The following is a 17,150-nucleotide window of genomic DNA, read 5'->3' on the forward strand; positions in this document are numbered from 1 at the left end:
TTATAGGAATTTAATAGTTGTGCAAATTTTTCATAAATCTTTGCAATTAAATCTTTTTTTTTTTTTTTTTTTGTAAATTTTATTTCCACTTATAGATTACATTATTATCCTGAAATTCAAACCATTTTTATTGTTCCATCAAATCGTGCGAATGTATTCCTTATTAATATTGCATAGGATACAAGATAGGATACATTTATATTGAATATATTTATTCATTTTTAAAGGAGGAAAGATATCTGTGAAGTTTATACCTCTACTAATAATAAACATGAATGTGTTTGTGTGTGTTAGCACTATAAAAGCCAGACCATTTAAAGTATTACTTCTAAATTCACCTCATATATACCTTGAAGAATGGAAATGTGCACCTAGGGGATATTATTTTTTTAAAAATTTTAATTAGAATCTTAATTTAAAAGTAAGCCGAATTTTTTTCGCCATAAATGCCGAAAATATTATTGCACAAAAATAAATTTTTCACCGTTTCAAAATTTTAAAAATCGCCTTTCTAATGATATCAATTTAATATTTGCTCAAATTCATCGCGAATTTCGGTAAATTAAGAAAAAAATGCCTAATTTTCAATAATAGATTACATTGTTCTCTGAAATTCAACTGCTTTCATTATTTTAACCCTTTAAAGGGCCATTTTTTTCTAGTCATATTATGTTAAAATATTTTTAAGCTTGAAATTAGAATAAGAAAAGAGATTCATTTAGCTTATTAGATAAATTTAATTTGATTAATTAATTAATTTGGTTAATTAATAATTAAGTAATAAATTAAGACACATCATTTTGTCTGAGATAAAGAACTGAAGCATCCAAGTTTCTGACTTACTAAAAAAATTTGTCAGAATTTTATTCCAACTACATAATTTTATACAAAGATTGATAAATTTGGTGGGAAGCATATTTCCCACGACCCTAGAAAGGGTTAATCAAATTCAATCAATTAATCGAATTTCGTGATTTTCTTTCATTGGTTAATTCTGAGGATGAAAGATTTAGTTTAGTATCTGTATTATCTGCAAGATGAATAAAGAAATGAAATCTGAATACCGCGAAATGTAAAAGATAAATGAAATGCATATTTATTTTTTTAATACAGCCTTTTTGAAATCGGACTGCTCTCCATCAGAAGAATTACATACTCTGTGAACAGAAACACCTAAAATACTCAAAATAAGTGTTTAATGTCTGACAGTTTGAAAAAATTACGAGCATGAAGTTATATGTAAACTATATAACTGAAATTAAATATAACCAATATCTCTAGCGAACCAACTGGTCGCCAAAAGCGAAATATCAGTAATAAGGAAATAAAGTTACAGTCTAGCAAAAATTAGAACCAGACAATTACGTTTTTTATAGCACAGCGATGCCATGATAATTAATTCCATTACAAAAGTTCATGTGTACAATAAGCAAGACAGGTGTAAGGCTAATTAAACATGATAATTTGATGATTGAGTAGATTTCGTTAAAGGAATCATGGAAATCAAGTTAGATGTAAACAATTTTATTAAATGATACATTAGCAATGCTTCCAACGAATTAGTTACTCACAAAAGCTGGTTAGTTAAAATAAATATAAGATATGGTTGCAATTTGAATCTGACGTGCACTTGAAATGAAGGAGTAAAAAGTCTGAAGTATCGAAATTTGATACATTGAAACAAGCCTCATTTGGCGATTTAATTCTCTTTTCCTGTAATAATAAAGACGATACTTAAAGTGTACGTACTCACTAGAAGAATTTTTTTTTAAATTTTAATTTTAAAAATCCAGTTTTTTCACAATAGGTCATGAATATATGTTTAAACTCATTTCAGTGATAAAAACACTAATATTCATATTACACTAATTATTAATTAATTAAATAATATTTAATGAGCTAATTAGCGTATTTTTTGAAACATGATATCGTAAATTCTAATTTGTACAGACACACAGTTCTAGTTGGAAATGATGCTTAATATTAGTCTTCATGTTGTCTGCCTCAATCAAATATAAAAATATATAGCTTTTTTTGCCAATTTTTTCATCAACGATGAATAGAAAAAGCGAGACTTTTTCTGTCGTTTTAACATTTAAATAGCTATTAAAAATTTATTTCGATAAATATAACTTTTATTGAGGCACAAAACATCCGCTATTTCATACAGATTATTTTGATATATAAATAACTGTATTTGGTTCATTTCTTGTTGAGTTATGATTGTTTGAATGAAGCAACATAGTGGAAAAATATCATTCTTCATAAAATGAGTTTAAAAAAAAAAACGAAACTAGAGTTTTTAGTGAAAACACCTCAAAAAAAATAATTATAACTCGAGAAATATTCCGAATATTGACAACATCTTGGTATCGTTTGAAAGCTAAAGGATAAGAGAACATTTTGAAGCAATAAAAAATATTCAATATTTTGGACGATTTTCGAAGTTTCAAGTGTGTACGTACACCTTAATTCCTTTAACGTACATTCTCCTTATTCTCACTATTCTATTGTATTATTCTCAATGTACCATACTTTTACAAGTTTTTTTAATGCCTAGAAATATTATAAAAATATATTTTTTACTTTTTGATGCACTGATAAAAGTGTGTATTTAATTTTTTTTTTACTCTTATTTATAATATTTTTATCTTTTTAATCCTTTAATATACTTCATAATGAATAATTATCGTAATTATCATAGAATTTTATAATATTTTTTTTTTACAAATAGCGGTTCCACTCATGGGATTGAAAATCACTTCAGCAACTGATCGATTGAATTCTGCAAATATTGAAATATGTTTTGTCTGCAGGAATAAATATCTGTGTAAGATTTCAAAATTATAGCACTTGTGAATGGAAAATCTATCAAAATTCCGTCTATAGAAATGCGAAAAAGTGAATTCGAGTAAAATAATGAAAAATTATCTTTAATTGGTGTTAATTTCATGCAATGGTTATAAATATAAGCTAAAAGTTTAACTATATTTTTAATAAAGCAAACACCTGCTATAGTTTTTTTTCCTTTTCTTTTTCTTTGCCTAATAAGTTAATTCAGGTGTCAAAGAAATTTCTCCTTAATTAGAAACATTTGTAGATTACCTGCATTTTTTTATGCAATTAGCAAGATTCATAGAATGAAAGCTATATATTGTTTTTTCAAATATAATTTACCATCAGAATATTTCTATAATAAATACAAAGGATTTCTACTTTACAGATCGGTTGTGCCTTCCAAATTAGAGAAACGCTACAAATTAAAGGCGGAAAACATATTTATTATACTGCATAATTAAAAAAAAAAGATTTTTATAAAATTATACGCTATTTACTGTATACACATATAATATATGATGGTTTAGATTGATATTTTCAAACATTCTGTATTTTATCGGTAACGATGCCTTATAAAAGTAAGTATTATTTTTGTCAAGACTCAGAAGATAGGATAATATTTTTTATAAGGAAAATATTCTTTAAAAAGCGAGCATAACACCATTGTATTTTTTCTTAAGAAAATGTGTAGAATCGGATTTTAAGCACACATTAATCGTAAATTGAATGCTTATTTTTATTTTGCATTAATAGTTGTGTAAATATATTTAAATATAAGTTAAGTTATGCAAGAAAAACAACTTGAACTGCTGCATTTCTATTTGTAATTAAAAATTATTTTAACCCATTTTTTTTTTCACCAGCCACTGTCTTCATTAAATTATGTTTCCCCTTCAAATTTCAAAAAACTCTTTATAGAATAATAGCAATAATTCTACATGATGCCTGTTTTAACCTTTGATTTGAGAACTGGAGTATGTTTTCAATGTTTTTCGATAATTTTTTGGAAAGGTAAAAGTTGTTTTTTTTCCACAACAGTGTCTTACATTGCGTCAAGGTTGCTATTATGATGATAAAGAAATACAATGCAATAACAAATATTCCCCCCTCTCATTATAGCAACGGAAGGTACTCAATATTATATCTTTTCTTTGATATGAACACGCAAACTGAAGAAAAAAAAATATCAATTTTCTTTTTTTATCAAATTTTTGTTTTAGAATATCTTTCCGAATTTTTTCACCTGGCTGTTATCAATGTTTATTTTATCACACCAAACGATTTTATTAGTTACAAGTTAATACAGTGCTATTAAGATAGCATGAATATATTCTGCATCAATTAAATAAAGCTGAAATAATTAACTAATGCAGTTTTTTCATTTTGTTTTTGTAATTTTCTGAAAGTTTTTAAATTAGTTTATTTCAAACTTGATATGTTTTAATAGAATAAAACTGTAATTAAGTTTTGTAATTTTCTAATAATTTGTAAATTTGTTTTGATTTTAATTAATTTTTAAATATATATCCAAGAATTTTTTTCTACTATTTAAATATTGAAATTTTTAGTGAAACTAATATAAAGATTGTTATGTATGAAATTCGGGAAAATATTTTGAAATTCAAGATTTTCTTACTTCTTCTTTCTATCTGTAGTTGTATTAAATCAAGATTTTTAGAATTTAAATTTCAGCTTCTCAAAATTTTCACTTTTTGTTTTGGTATGTTTTTTTTTATTAAAATAAACTCTATTTTGTAAATATTACATTAGATAAAATTACTTTAATTTTTATATTACATACACCAAATTACTATCTGCTTTCAGTCACGGAAGCCTTCTGTGCTTTTTATTAATTTCATCAAAATAAGGATGGAATAAAAGATAGGAGAGAAATAATTATTCGTTATTTACTAATACATATAGAAGCATTTCACGAGCTTCGAATTGAAAGAAAATAATACATTTCGAAAGGAAGATGAATATCAATGTCGGAAAAGAAAAGCATGCTCAATAAATACCTCTGGAATAGCATTATTTCTATTCATTATAATTTTTCTGTAGTGTAATATCATCAAAAAATGGCGGACAGAAATCTCTGAAATTAATAATTCGTTTATTTTGTTTTAAAAACGAAAGAGTGCCTTTCAGCAAACAAATCCGTCTTTTAGCATTTAATATCCAGCTTTATATTTTTGTTTTTATCGAATTTTTCTCCAATTTTTCTTCTTTTTAAAGGAAGAGTTGCGCTGGCTAGTAGAAGATTGTAAAATCCCACTTTCGGAATCTGATTCCACTAAGATCCGCTATGTATTTAGGCATGGTGCACGTTAAATTTGGAGTCAAGAGTCAAACATTCTTCTTCATAGAGTGGTGTAGAAGTTTGAAGATAAGGATGTTAGTTCGAGTGTTATCCTTCTCAGAATAAGCATCATGATCATTTGAAATAAGATATTTATATAACTAAACTTTAAAAGGAGTTTTTAGAATTTTTACTAGCTGGTATTAAATTCATCTTATTTATATTTACTTATTACTAAGGATAACTCTTTATAAAATTAACAGAATGTGTCTATTCTAATACTGATTTTTATAATTCATTCTTTTCCTTTGAAACTTTTTTTCCTATGGCTTACATACCCCCGAGGAGGGCACCTCGAAATGTGTATAAAATGCTTCCAGTATGGTAGTTGGATCTCGTCATCCTGGAGGGTACACAAAAAGGTGTGGGATCTGACTCCTCCCATCGATGACGGGATGTACTTCCTTCGGGGAGGGATGTACATACCGTCGGTGATGTGGCCGGTGATGGCCCTTAGGACTCAACCACAGTTCCCGCCAGTGTTGCTGTTGCGGCGGTCCGGTCATTCAGTTTTATGGTTTAAATCCGTGTGCCTTCGTGGCGGGTCGGAGAGTCAGATGGCTGCCTTTTCCTATAGCTTACATACCCCCGGGAAAAGCACCTCGAAATATGGATGAAATGCTTCCAGTATGGTGGTTGGATCTCGTCACCCTGGAGGATACACAAAAAAGTGGGGGATCTGGCTCCTCCCATCGATGACGGGATGTACTTCCTTCGGGAAGGCTTGTACTGTGGCTGGTGATGGCCCTTAGGACTCAACCACAGTTCCCGCCAATGTTGCTGTTGCGACGGTCAGGTCATCCAGTTTTCGTTATCCTTGTGCCTTCGGACGAGTCAGAGAGTCAGTGATATAACTTTCCTATGGCTTGCCTTTCTAAAAAGACCATCCTATACATTGAGAAATGATGAATAATAGTATGTTTTCCATTTATTGTCTGGTATTGATTTCAAAGTTGTAGAACTGATATCCAAACTTGAATGATTAAACATCAAAGGTTGAAAAGTTCACATCAAAGCTTGATTCCTTATATTATATCTTTAAGAAGCAATTCAGCTAAAAAGCACCACACTAGACGAAAGCAGAAAAAATTTACCACTTATATCACAGTGAAAGTTTCTATGTGTCTTGCTACAATCCATCTCCTTTCTGTAGAAATCACATCAAAAGCTGAATAACAAAACCATCAAACCTTGATCATCAAAGGTTGAACATTTGACATCAAAAGTTGGTTCCTTATATCAGGCTTTTCTCTTAAGAAGCAGTTCAACTAAAAAGCAAATAGTAGAAAGCACCAAACCAAACGAAAGCAGAAAAAATGCACCACTTAGATCACTCAGTGAGAGACTTCCTATTTGTCTTGGCACAATCCGTCTCCTCTCTGGAGCAGAGATCCACAATTTGAAGTTTTCTCGATCTCTGATCTTTTCATACAATCCTCCATTGTTTATTCCTTGTATTACGTTTATTAACTTTCTTTTATGACAGAAACCTTTCTTCATTGCCACTGCCATCTGAAAAGACAAAAGATAATCATCAGAGATATAATAATGTTTCCATTCCTCAGGCCCTGCTGCTACATCTAGCCATGCTCTGCCACCGATCATTGCTGAGTGTTTGTTCATTTGAGTGTTAATAGGCAAAGGTACAGGGCTTATGTACCAGCCGTTGCGAACTATATTTTGTCCAAGTTCACGCAAATAATCCTTTTCTGAATAGAGTAGGAAATCTATACTTGATGATCCTCTTGGTATGTAGCATTTGTAACCTTTCTTTGCAACTGCTTCTGAAAGTTCCTGAAAATTCTGGATGCCTTTCATTTCCCCAGGTAAGGTCAATAGTGAGAGAAAGACAGCCGAATAGCTGAAAGATAGGATTGTGGTAAAAAAAATCCACGAAGTCAAAAGAATCCGGTATTCGAATCGGTCTTGTTTATGATTCACTGACTGCTGTAATATATACTTTGCCAATATAAACAAGAATCTTGCATAACCACCTTTTACTCGAAGCAAAACTGTAAATGTTAATGGCATTAAAATCAGAATCAAGAATGTTGAGATCCAGATAGTAGAATCAAATGTCTTAAAGAAAGCCAGCGATTTAGGCCTAAAACCCTGTTTTCCCAACGCAAATGTCAAACTTTCTGTTGCATATGTTGGACTATAATCAACTACACTTAATCTTTTTTCCGTAACTGTCATAAAATGAATAGCTATGTCAGCAAGATCTTTTTGTATCTTTCCAATCATACCTGTCCAGTTACCATCTGGTAAGAGCTGACCCCATGCTTGGTCTTCAGCCATGACTAGTTTGAACTGAGTATTTAGTCCTTGTAAAATTACTTCCAGAAACTTTCCTTGTAATTTTAAAAAGGCTAAAGTACCATCATCATTTTTACGAACTATTGTTTTGGGATCGTTGAGTGTTGCAACTCTAATCAGAGATGAACAAGTCTTCGTAAATTTTTCAGAAAGGTTCCAAATCATCTTATCTAAATTTCTGTTAGTAGAGACACAAACCACTCATGTGCATATCATCAAAGATTTCGAAAATAATTTCAGGTTATCACAGTTAATTACCTAATTAGTTACGAATAGATACACAGACTATAGAAAACTCCTCAGAAATATTTCAATTTATTATATCTAAATTATTTGATCGTTGCAAATGTAATAATTTATTAAATGAGCATTGAAAAATTCCTCAATAAGCGTTAACATCACTGAATTTGGATGACTGATCTCAGCAACTATGACCAGAAATGAACAGTTGATCGGAAAATTCTAAGTTTCAAAACTATTTATAACAGATTTGCACTTAAACAAAAGCAGAAAAATATGAAAAAAAAAAAAAAAAACCAAAATTGAATCTTGGCTGTTTTGCCAGTTCTTTTTTTCTAATGAAGTTGTTGAATTATTTATTTTATTCACTAGCTGACTTTTCTGTGTTCGATGAATTTTAGATTACTTTAGCATTGTTATTCTAATGAACATGGTTAATAATTTACAGTAAACGGGAAAAAAAGGCTTTTAGAAATTTGTTTATTGAAAGGATTTGCTTATTGTTGAAATGCTTAAACTACGAGTAATTTCTTTTTTTCATGATTACACGCGATTATTTTTGAAGAAAATGTATTTGTTTGAATAAATTAGAGCTGTTTATGCTTTGTTTTTGTTAAATGAGAAATGGCGACTATTAATTCATCCATAACAAGTATGACTTTTCTTTTTTCGAAGAATACATATTATAATTTTAAAAAACAGATACAATTCCTTTTCGTTTTAAAAACCAAGTAAAATATAAATTATGTGTTTAAAAACAAATCATTAATAAAATTTGAGACTTGATTTTATTTTCCCAGTTTTCCTGCTAAATTTATTTAATTTGTGTTTTTCGTAAATTACTATTTAAAGACTCTCATCAAGATGAGTTTTTAGTCTTTTCTTGAATTAATAATGAAAATATTTAAGAATAACGAACACATACGATGTATATTACGAACATAATATTATATATATCATATAAATACAGAATTCGAATATTTATTAAAATTAACGATAGGAATAAATTACATGTTTAGAGATTTAAGAACAATTTCAATTAATGTTCTGACAAACAATAGATATTCTTGATAGGAAATCATCTTTTCAAAATTTTAGCCACTTTTTTTGATAGATGCTAATATTTTAATTCAGAAAAAAAAAATGTATCAAAACCTGTAATAAAATCCTAAGACCATCGGGGTTTACTTATTTTCTTTGCATTCATCAATAAAGTGTTTTTTTTTTCTTTACGCTCATCAATAAATTGTTTTCAGTGGCCAGTTGGTAACTAGATGTTCGTTCAATAAAAAACAAATATGAATATCATCTATGTATAAATTTAAGCAACTAGAATTTCATTGAAACAATTGACAAAACTGGACAGATTTTCCCTTTCTCATGCTCTGCAGAACGATATTCAAATAAATCCCTGCAAAAAGATAACATCAAACTCACCACAGCTGCATTTTTCTCACGTGTTTTTTAAACATATTTTGTGTATCTTTATTTAAAGGCAGAAATGGAACATCTGCTATCAGCTGCTTTGAAAACATTCTGAATCTTTAGTGATTACGAGATTCATCTGCTTCGCATTGGGAAATTACAAATTTTATAAACGAATGTGAAAGTGAAAACTTTTTTTTTTAATTTTTGCTTTAAATCTCTGCATTTTAAAGATAAAGAAAGATATCTCTGCATTCTAGAGATAAAATAATAGTTACTTGAAATCTTGCAGATTTCAATTGATTTTCAAACGTGAAAATAAAGAATCAAATTTTAATAATTGTGAAACGTGGAAAATATATCATCTGTTGCCTAGAGGTGTATATCATGTGTAGCCCAAGAGTGCATCATGTGTTGTAAACAAGTAAAAATCTGGATTCTTTAACCTTTGACTTTAATATATTATCACATTAAGATGCCACTATGTTCTGTGGTCAAAAACATGGACGAATTATGAGGTAAAGCAAAGCAAAGTAAATAAAAGTAAGCAAAAGAAAGTAAGCAAATGTCTAAGGACCCCCACAACTTTAAAGGACTCAAAGTGCTCAAGTTTTTTTTCTAGTATTTTCAAAGCTATTTAATTTCTAGTGCTTTCATTTAATTATAAAAGCTATACAATCAAACTTATTCAAATTAATATCAAGTATTTCGTAAATGAATATTGCAATTATTACAGTACTATTTCTAATTAATTATCATCTGCAAAAATTATCTTAAAAACAATGTGGTGTTTTATGATTTTTAAAATTACCTGATCCTATTATTAAATATTAGTTAAGAAAATTTTTGAAATTTTTTATAGTATTTTGTTTAAAATTACTTTTCAATTTGATCTGTACAATTTTTATAGCGATATACTGAAATCAACTTTTTAAAAATGATTTACAGTTAAACGTTTTACTATTTCAGTTTTCCAATATTTGCTACTTTATATATATATGTTGGTGTTTTTTGTAGAACATAAGTGGTTAATTAAAAGTTCACATTTTTATTCTTCCTCATAGTTAAGGAAATATTTCAATTTTTTAGATACTTTTGGAAAGTTTTTTATTAGAATTAGAAAGTTTTTTATTAGGGATGATGCCAATGAATGGCAGTAAGATGTGGGAAAAAGAGCGTGTGGAAGTTTTTTGAATATAGTTTAGAATGGAATTTTATAAAAAAGGCATTTTTTAGCAAGTGGAGAGACAATGTAGGAAAATAAGAGCACGCAACTTAGAAGCTAAAGTGAAATCCGAGTTCGAATAATTTGAAAAGAACTGAAAATTATTAAAAATGTATATTATTTTGAATGCTTGATTTTTCAGTAATAATTTGAGAAATGTTGTTAAAAAAATGCGGTTCAACTTAATTACAGAGTTATAATTTCTTTTATTTTCACAATATTTTTAAAGGTTTGTTCTTCATGATAACCGCGATAATAACCTTGTCCAAACGAACGTGTTTATAAATTGTATATTATATTTTCACTGAACTTGATTGGCAACATGCATAAAAAATATTCTCTGTAAATTTTGTTCTTATTTTATTTGCATAGTATGTTGTTTCTTTGAAATGGTTGGTATTGCAAGTTCATGTACTTTTGCTCAAAATTAATACAAATCTATAACTTTGAAATAGATAGATTTCATATATCATCCACATAGCCAACAGATTCAATTTATTCATATTATACACAAATGGACAGACACTCAGACATAATTCCAAATTTTTTAGAAACTCGAAGAGATTTAAAATTTAGAAATTTAGCAAAATGTGACATTTGAATGCTTTTGCAAATACATCTAAATATACTTTGTATGGAAGAAAGAAGCAATATCTAGCTCCCTCAATATATGATAATTTTTTTATTTATAGTTGTCGGATTTCACCTGTATTATCTTATTCACTTCCTATACTGCGTTGTGAGACATATTTTGCATCACTTACAATGTCTCTAAGATATTTTTTTTATGATTTAATGATAAATTAATAATAAAATTTGATTATATTTTTGACATAATATAAAAAAAATATTTTTAAAAATTTAATTAAACAATTGAAATATTTAAAAAAATCTTTTTTGATTTAAAATATTAGTTCAAGATTGTATTTTCAATATTTTCCGACATTCTAAGGATTTGCACAACTAGCGCTGGAAAACAGGAAATCGTGCAGTGAAGAATTGATTTGTTACTTTAATAGAATATTTAAAATGCAAAATGAAAACATTTAAAGATTCTTTATAATACTAAGCAGTTACACAGCCTTCATAAAATTGCACTTCAATAATATATTAAAATTTATTACATTAAGCCTTTTATGTTTTGAAATAAGTTTTTACCAAGCGGAAATCACGGCAAATGATTTAAAATATCTAATTTTTACAATATGATAATTTTCCATGATAACAGTATTTCTTTTTCATTTTTCGCAAATTCTGTACAATTTTTTAATCGCTATTATTTTCAAGATTTCGAAAATCGCATGCAAATATTGTATTGTATAGAAATACATGAACAAAATTCCAATAAATAAATAATAAAAATAGAATAACTATTACTTTTAAGTCATCAAAATAATTTTGTATGGAAACATTTATCAGTTTTTTAGAATTTTTCATTAAACCAAACAAAAATGGTGAGTCATTAGAAAACGCAATTGTCACAACTTAAAGTCGTTTGCTAATTTCTGTAATATAATAAAGCTCTGAAACTAGAACACCTGTCTGGGATTTAATTGCTGCCAGCTGAAATATTGAAATACTCGTCTGTGTAAAATAAACAAAACAATTTCGAACCACAATAAGAATTATTCTTCTCCTTTTTGAGGTAGAAGTAGTGTATAACAAGTTCGCTAGAAATTTATGTTAATTTTCTAAAGGTACTGAAAATGCACATTATCTTTATTCATAAGAATGCGTGACTTGATTTTGAATTCGTAAATGCATAGGAGTAGAATATTTTAGATTTTTTTGAACAAAGATAATTGCTTTTTATTACATTTAGATATACAACAGAAGTCAACTACTTTTTTATGGAATTAGGGTTCACTGTCTTCTTATGTTTAGCTTGCTATGCAAAATAAGAAACTCTAGTTCATTACGCTATGTGGTATTGAAAAGCAATAAAATAAGTTTGTAAAAAAATCTGTTATTAGAATTCTTTCTTTTAATATTTTACATGTATGAAATTAAAATACTCTTCTGCATAGTTGTATTAAATTATCTTTGGGATTAGGTTTTTTTTCTTTTCTTTTCTTTCTTCTACAAAGAGTGCACATGTTGAAATTACTGTGATCATAAAAATATTAGAGAGTGTATTTGTAAGGAATTTCCATATTTCAGATCTGACTAAATACAAAAAAATAAATTATAAAAATAAAATAAAATAATTTTTTTGGACTCGTCTATTAGAGAAAATGATAATTAAGAAAAATCTCGAACAGATGAAATTAGGCATGGCGTCTTTGCATCAAACCGCTAATCAAATTTCTACCTGACAAAAATTTCTTTAAAATTTTCGATGAAATTCTCCTGTTGGGATTGATAGGTTTCTGCGTTTCTATGTATGTGAACTGTAAAACGCAAGGGCATGAACGGATGAAATTTAGCATGTTAAAATTACTAAAATAAAATGGCATATTATTTTGACTAAATAATTCTTAAAAAGCTAAAATCGAACTGAAAATTTTAAGAAAAATCTATAGGGCTGCAGACGAAAACAATATATGGCGAATACTTTACATTCATGAATTATATAAAAAATTCAAAGATCCTAACATCATTAAAATTTATCATATCAGATGGCTCGGACACTTACAAAGATAAGAGAACAGCTTTGAAAGCTGACATTTAGCAAGCCTACATACGTCAGGAAAAGAGGTCGGCCACCTTTTAGGTGACTTGACAACGTTATATAAGACCTTAATTTGCTGGTGTCAGAAACTGGAAATATGTGGCGTTAGCTCGGTTGCAAAGGCGTAATCGGACTGGAGAGGTCATAGTCTGTCCTAGGCTGTAGTGTCAAAGAAGAAGATTCTGTATAAATAAAACAAATAAAATAACATATACAAAGAATATAAGTATCAAATTGTGGATCAAATGCATCAAATGATTCATTGCTTGTCAATTCGTTTATTCATGCATGTTGAACGCAAAAAGACAACTTAAAAAACAAAAATGAAACTCGGTGTTCTGTTATTACACTAAAATTGTAGATTTATCTATAGTGGCTCATTTCTCAGGAATACAAAGCTGCAAAATTTTGTAATTTTTTTTTAATGTTGTATTTTTGTTTTTAATAGTATTAGCTTAATTTTTCTCAAGAGAAATCAATGAAAACTAAAAAAACACATTAGAGATGAAAAAAAAAAAAAAAAAAAGAAGCAGAAAGAACGGATCAACAAATAGCATACAAAATGTGCCTGCGCATTAAATAAGACTGGGAAAAATCAAAATATGCTTAATGATATTCAGAAAACTAAAAGAAACGTCTGATCCTTTTGAATTTAACTAATTCTAAGTTGGAATTTTTGCAGCTCCAGTTGGACGTTTTACGAAATGATGTACTTCCTTTACTTCGTTCTTCCACCAAAAGTTGAATTTCATTACTTTCCCATACACATAGTATAGAGAAAGTACAGTAATCATTAAAAAAAATTCGAACTCGAAGTTGCGACGAATCTCCACGTTTTACACCTCCCAGAATTCAAAATAAGTTTTTGGAAAATGTCTGTCTGGGACAAAGATAATGCCTCTCGAATGGGTGAAATTTAGTATAAATTCTTTATACTAAATTTCCAGATTTCAATCAAATTTTGAATAAAATCTGTTCAGTAGCCTTGTCTGTCTGTTGGTCTTTATTTTAATAACAAATAACCTTGATAGTTAAAAAGCTCAATGACTTAAATATATCAAATTTGGTTTGACATTTTGTGACTGCAAGTGCAGTTTTGTGTCGAATTTTTGTCTCAATCCATTGAGAGTAACATATCTGAAACACAAATTCGATTTTTGGATATTATTAACCGCATGCCAAGGTTACATCGCCAAATATCTCACCAAGTATCACATGATAGATTCAGTAAACAAACTAAAATCACGCCAAAATCAATATTTCGTAATTATTGTACGCCAGTGTCCTCTGTGTGACAAATTTATTAGAGAGTGTAAGAAAAAGTTTTGAGAAGACCACTCAAGCTGTTTTTTCTACCTTTCCTTGGTATACTTTCGCTTCTGTTTTTCGTTTTCGTTTTCGTTTTCCCGTTGTTCCGAAAGTAAACATCTATTTTAATACAATTATTACATTTTCTATTCACAAAATTAGTAAGAGTTTATATAATGTACTGCTTATTTAATATGTTTCAACTGCAACAAATCATATCTACCTGTGAAACAACAAAAAAAATTGGATTATATAGAAATTAAATTGAATTTTTAGTTTCTCGTTCACAAAATATACAAAGAGAAAGTATTATAAACCTAAAAAAAAAATTCAAACTCGATATTTTGGCAAATCTCCACTTTTCAGACCTTCTGAGATTGAAAATGGCATTTTTGGAATAATGTCTCTCTTCCTGTCTGTCTGTGAATACAATAATTAGTAAACGCTTTGGGTTAGGTGGGTGAAATTTAGTATGTTATTTTGCACGTCAAATGTGTAGTTGTCTATAGTTCTTCTATAGATTCTGAGACGACCGCATTTCGACGATTCCATCTCATTAAAGGGTGAAACGCGGAACGATGAGTGTATTTCCGGTATTCCCTTTGACCTTGGATTTCCCCTATTAGATACTAGTAAATGTAAACATTTCCTCCTTTCATCTTTCCTTTCACCCCTATTCTGACGAATTAAACCCATCCTAACGCATGCGCAAAAGAGCGGAGGGTTTTACAATCCGTTGCTGAACTATATCAAATTTTGTACAAACTCCACTAGAAAGTTTGTTTGATCGAGTGCAAGTGAAACCCTTAACTACAGAACGTAAAGACATAAATGGATAAAATTGAATGCACGGTTTCAACATCTAATATGTATTTACATATCAAATTTTGAACAAAATTCGCCACTACTTTGTCTTTCTATTTGTATATTAGCATGCATTTGAGCGCGATAAGGATTTATATAACTCCTTCATTACTGATCCGCCCCAACCGACCGGACAAATTTTACCCTGGAAAGCCGGTTTCTCTTTCAAATGAGAGATGCTGGAAGTAAAGCGAGAAACATTCTTGGTAATAACTCGTTTTATATCCTGTACCCCTAGTGTGAAACTAAAACGGGCCTGCCAGGATAGAATTTGCACGGTCGGTTGGACCGGAGCAGTAGTGAAAAGGATAAAAGAGTTTTATATGTAATCTTGTTGCTAAGATTATAATTTTGCATCGAATTTTTTCTTCTTTGGTGGTAAAAAAGATTTCCAAATATGCATACTCTTTTATCTCCCATAACTTCTTTCTTCTCCTCTGAATAAAAATCGTAACCCATGGCACTTGTGAACTTCGCGGCTGCTTAGATTTTTATTTTCAGTTCCGTTCCAAATATACTACAAATCAAGAAATTATAGACTATCGTAAAAAAGAAGTTCTTTTAATTCAGCAGATATGGTAGAAAAAATTTGCTAAGATTCGCCTTAATCATATAGGGGTGCTTGTCGGTTGTAACAGCGACCAAAGAGCGGCAAGAAAAAATTTCTCCAATTTGGTGATTTCAATCGTCAAACTATATAGCATGTGATTATATAACTTGATACTTGAATATATTTTTATAACTTGGCGAAATTTTTCTTGGCGGAATTTGGTCGTCGTTTAAACCAAATTGTACCCATATCGGTAAATGGCAAGATCACTGGATGAACTCAATAAATTATAACAGAGGGTTGTCATTTTAGATATCTCCTTTTAAAATCTTGCAAGCGAAAACAGGAATAAAATTCGAAGCAGACAAACGTTGGGAATAATCTTAATATAATTTTTTTAACCCAATTAGGTGTCAAGGAAGTCTTTGTCGAAATCGAAAACAGCTTTATATTAGTTGCAAAAAGCAAAAAATTAGCCAAGCTCTGTAATTGTTCAATTCTAATCTCTGTTTTTAAATTTTTCTACCAATAACCTCTGAGACCATAAGAGGAATTTGGCTATGGATAATCTGTGTTATTTTTATCTTCAGACATTTTATTTTTAGAAATTTAACTAACAATTCATTTTTAGAATCTTTTTTTCTGTAGCTTTACTATTACAGAAAATAAAAGTTTGATTTCTTGTATATATATATGCATTTTTTTCTGAGAATACGTGAAAGCTAATTCTTTCAAACAAAATTGAATCTTCAAAAATTTTTACTCTACAATAATAGATACATTTGATTACTGCTTGAGATTACTGCATCAGCTCAAAAATATCTTCTGATGTTTGTAGATTAAATATTGCTTTTTTGAGGTTTAATATCTTGTAAACCAACATAAACAATTAAAAAATGCACGTTTCTTCTTTATGGTATTTTTAACTTATCCTTAAAAAGTATGTACTTGCAAAAATAGCTTTATTTTAAATTACACCAAGTTATGGACTTCATGCACATGAAAAAAAATAAACAAACGGAAATGAAACATTCATAAAAAAATATTATTTTTATGACTTCATGTTTTTTTATTTCTACTGTAGAACTTAATAGCGCTATATTATTATTAGTTAGAATGCCAAAAATTCCTCAATTTTCTTTCAACTCTGAATATTTTTAGTAAACCTGCTTCAAATTTGATCATTCTTATCTGGTTATTTCTAATATTTTGTAATAGTTTCTGTTTCTGTAATGGCAATAGTGTCGTTAGAAATTATTTTTCTGTTAATGAGACAAAACTTACACCATCCAAATTTTCCTTCTAGTCATTTCCATTGTTTCTTTTAAACCGAAATATGAAACATATCCTT

General features: G+C 28.9%; 1 protein-coding gene across 1 annotated transcript; it reads right to left on the reverse strand.

The window, feature by feature from the left end:
• Positions 1 to 6,436: 6,436 nt before the first annotated feature.
• Positions 6,437 to 7,681, reverse strand: LOC129971883 (probable glutamate receptor). The gene has a single exon (XM_056085860.1). The coding sequence runs from the start codon at positions 7,679 to 7,681 to the stop codon at positions 6,437 to 6,439; it is 1,245 nt and encodes a 414-aa protein (XP_055941835.1).
• Positions 7,682 to 17,150: the final 9,469 nt, after the last annotated feature.

This window comes from Argiope bruennichi, chromosome 6 (assembly GCF_947563725.1).
Source record: "Argiope bruennichi chromosome 6, qqArgBrue1.1, whole genome shotgun sequence".
Classification (NCBI taxonomy): Eukaryota; Metazoa; Arthropoda; class Arachnida; order Araneae; family Araneidae; genus Argiope; species Argiope bruennichi.

Excerpts from the sequence above, each read along its gene's own strand:
- LOC129971883 (XM_056085860.1), bottom strand. The coding sequence starts at position 7,681 with ATGATTTGGAACCTTTCTGAAAAATTTACGAAGACTTGTTCATCTCTG.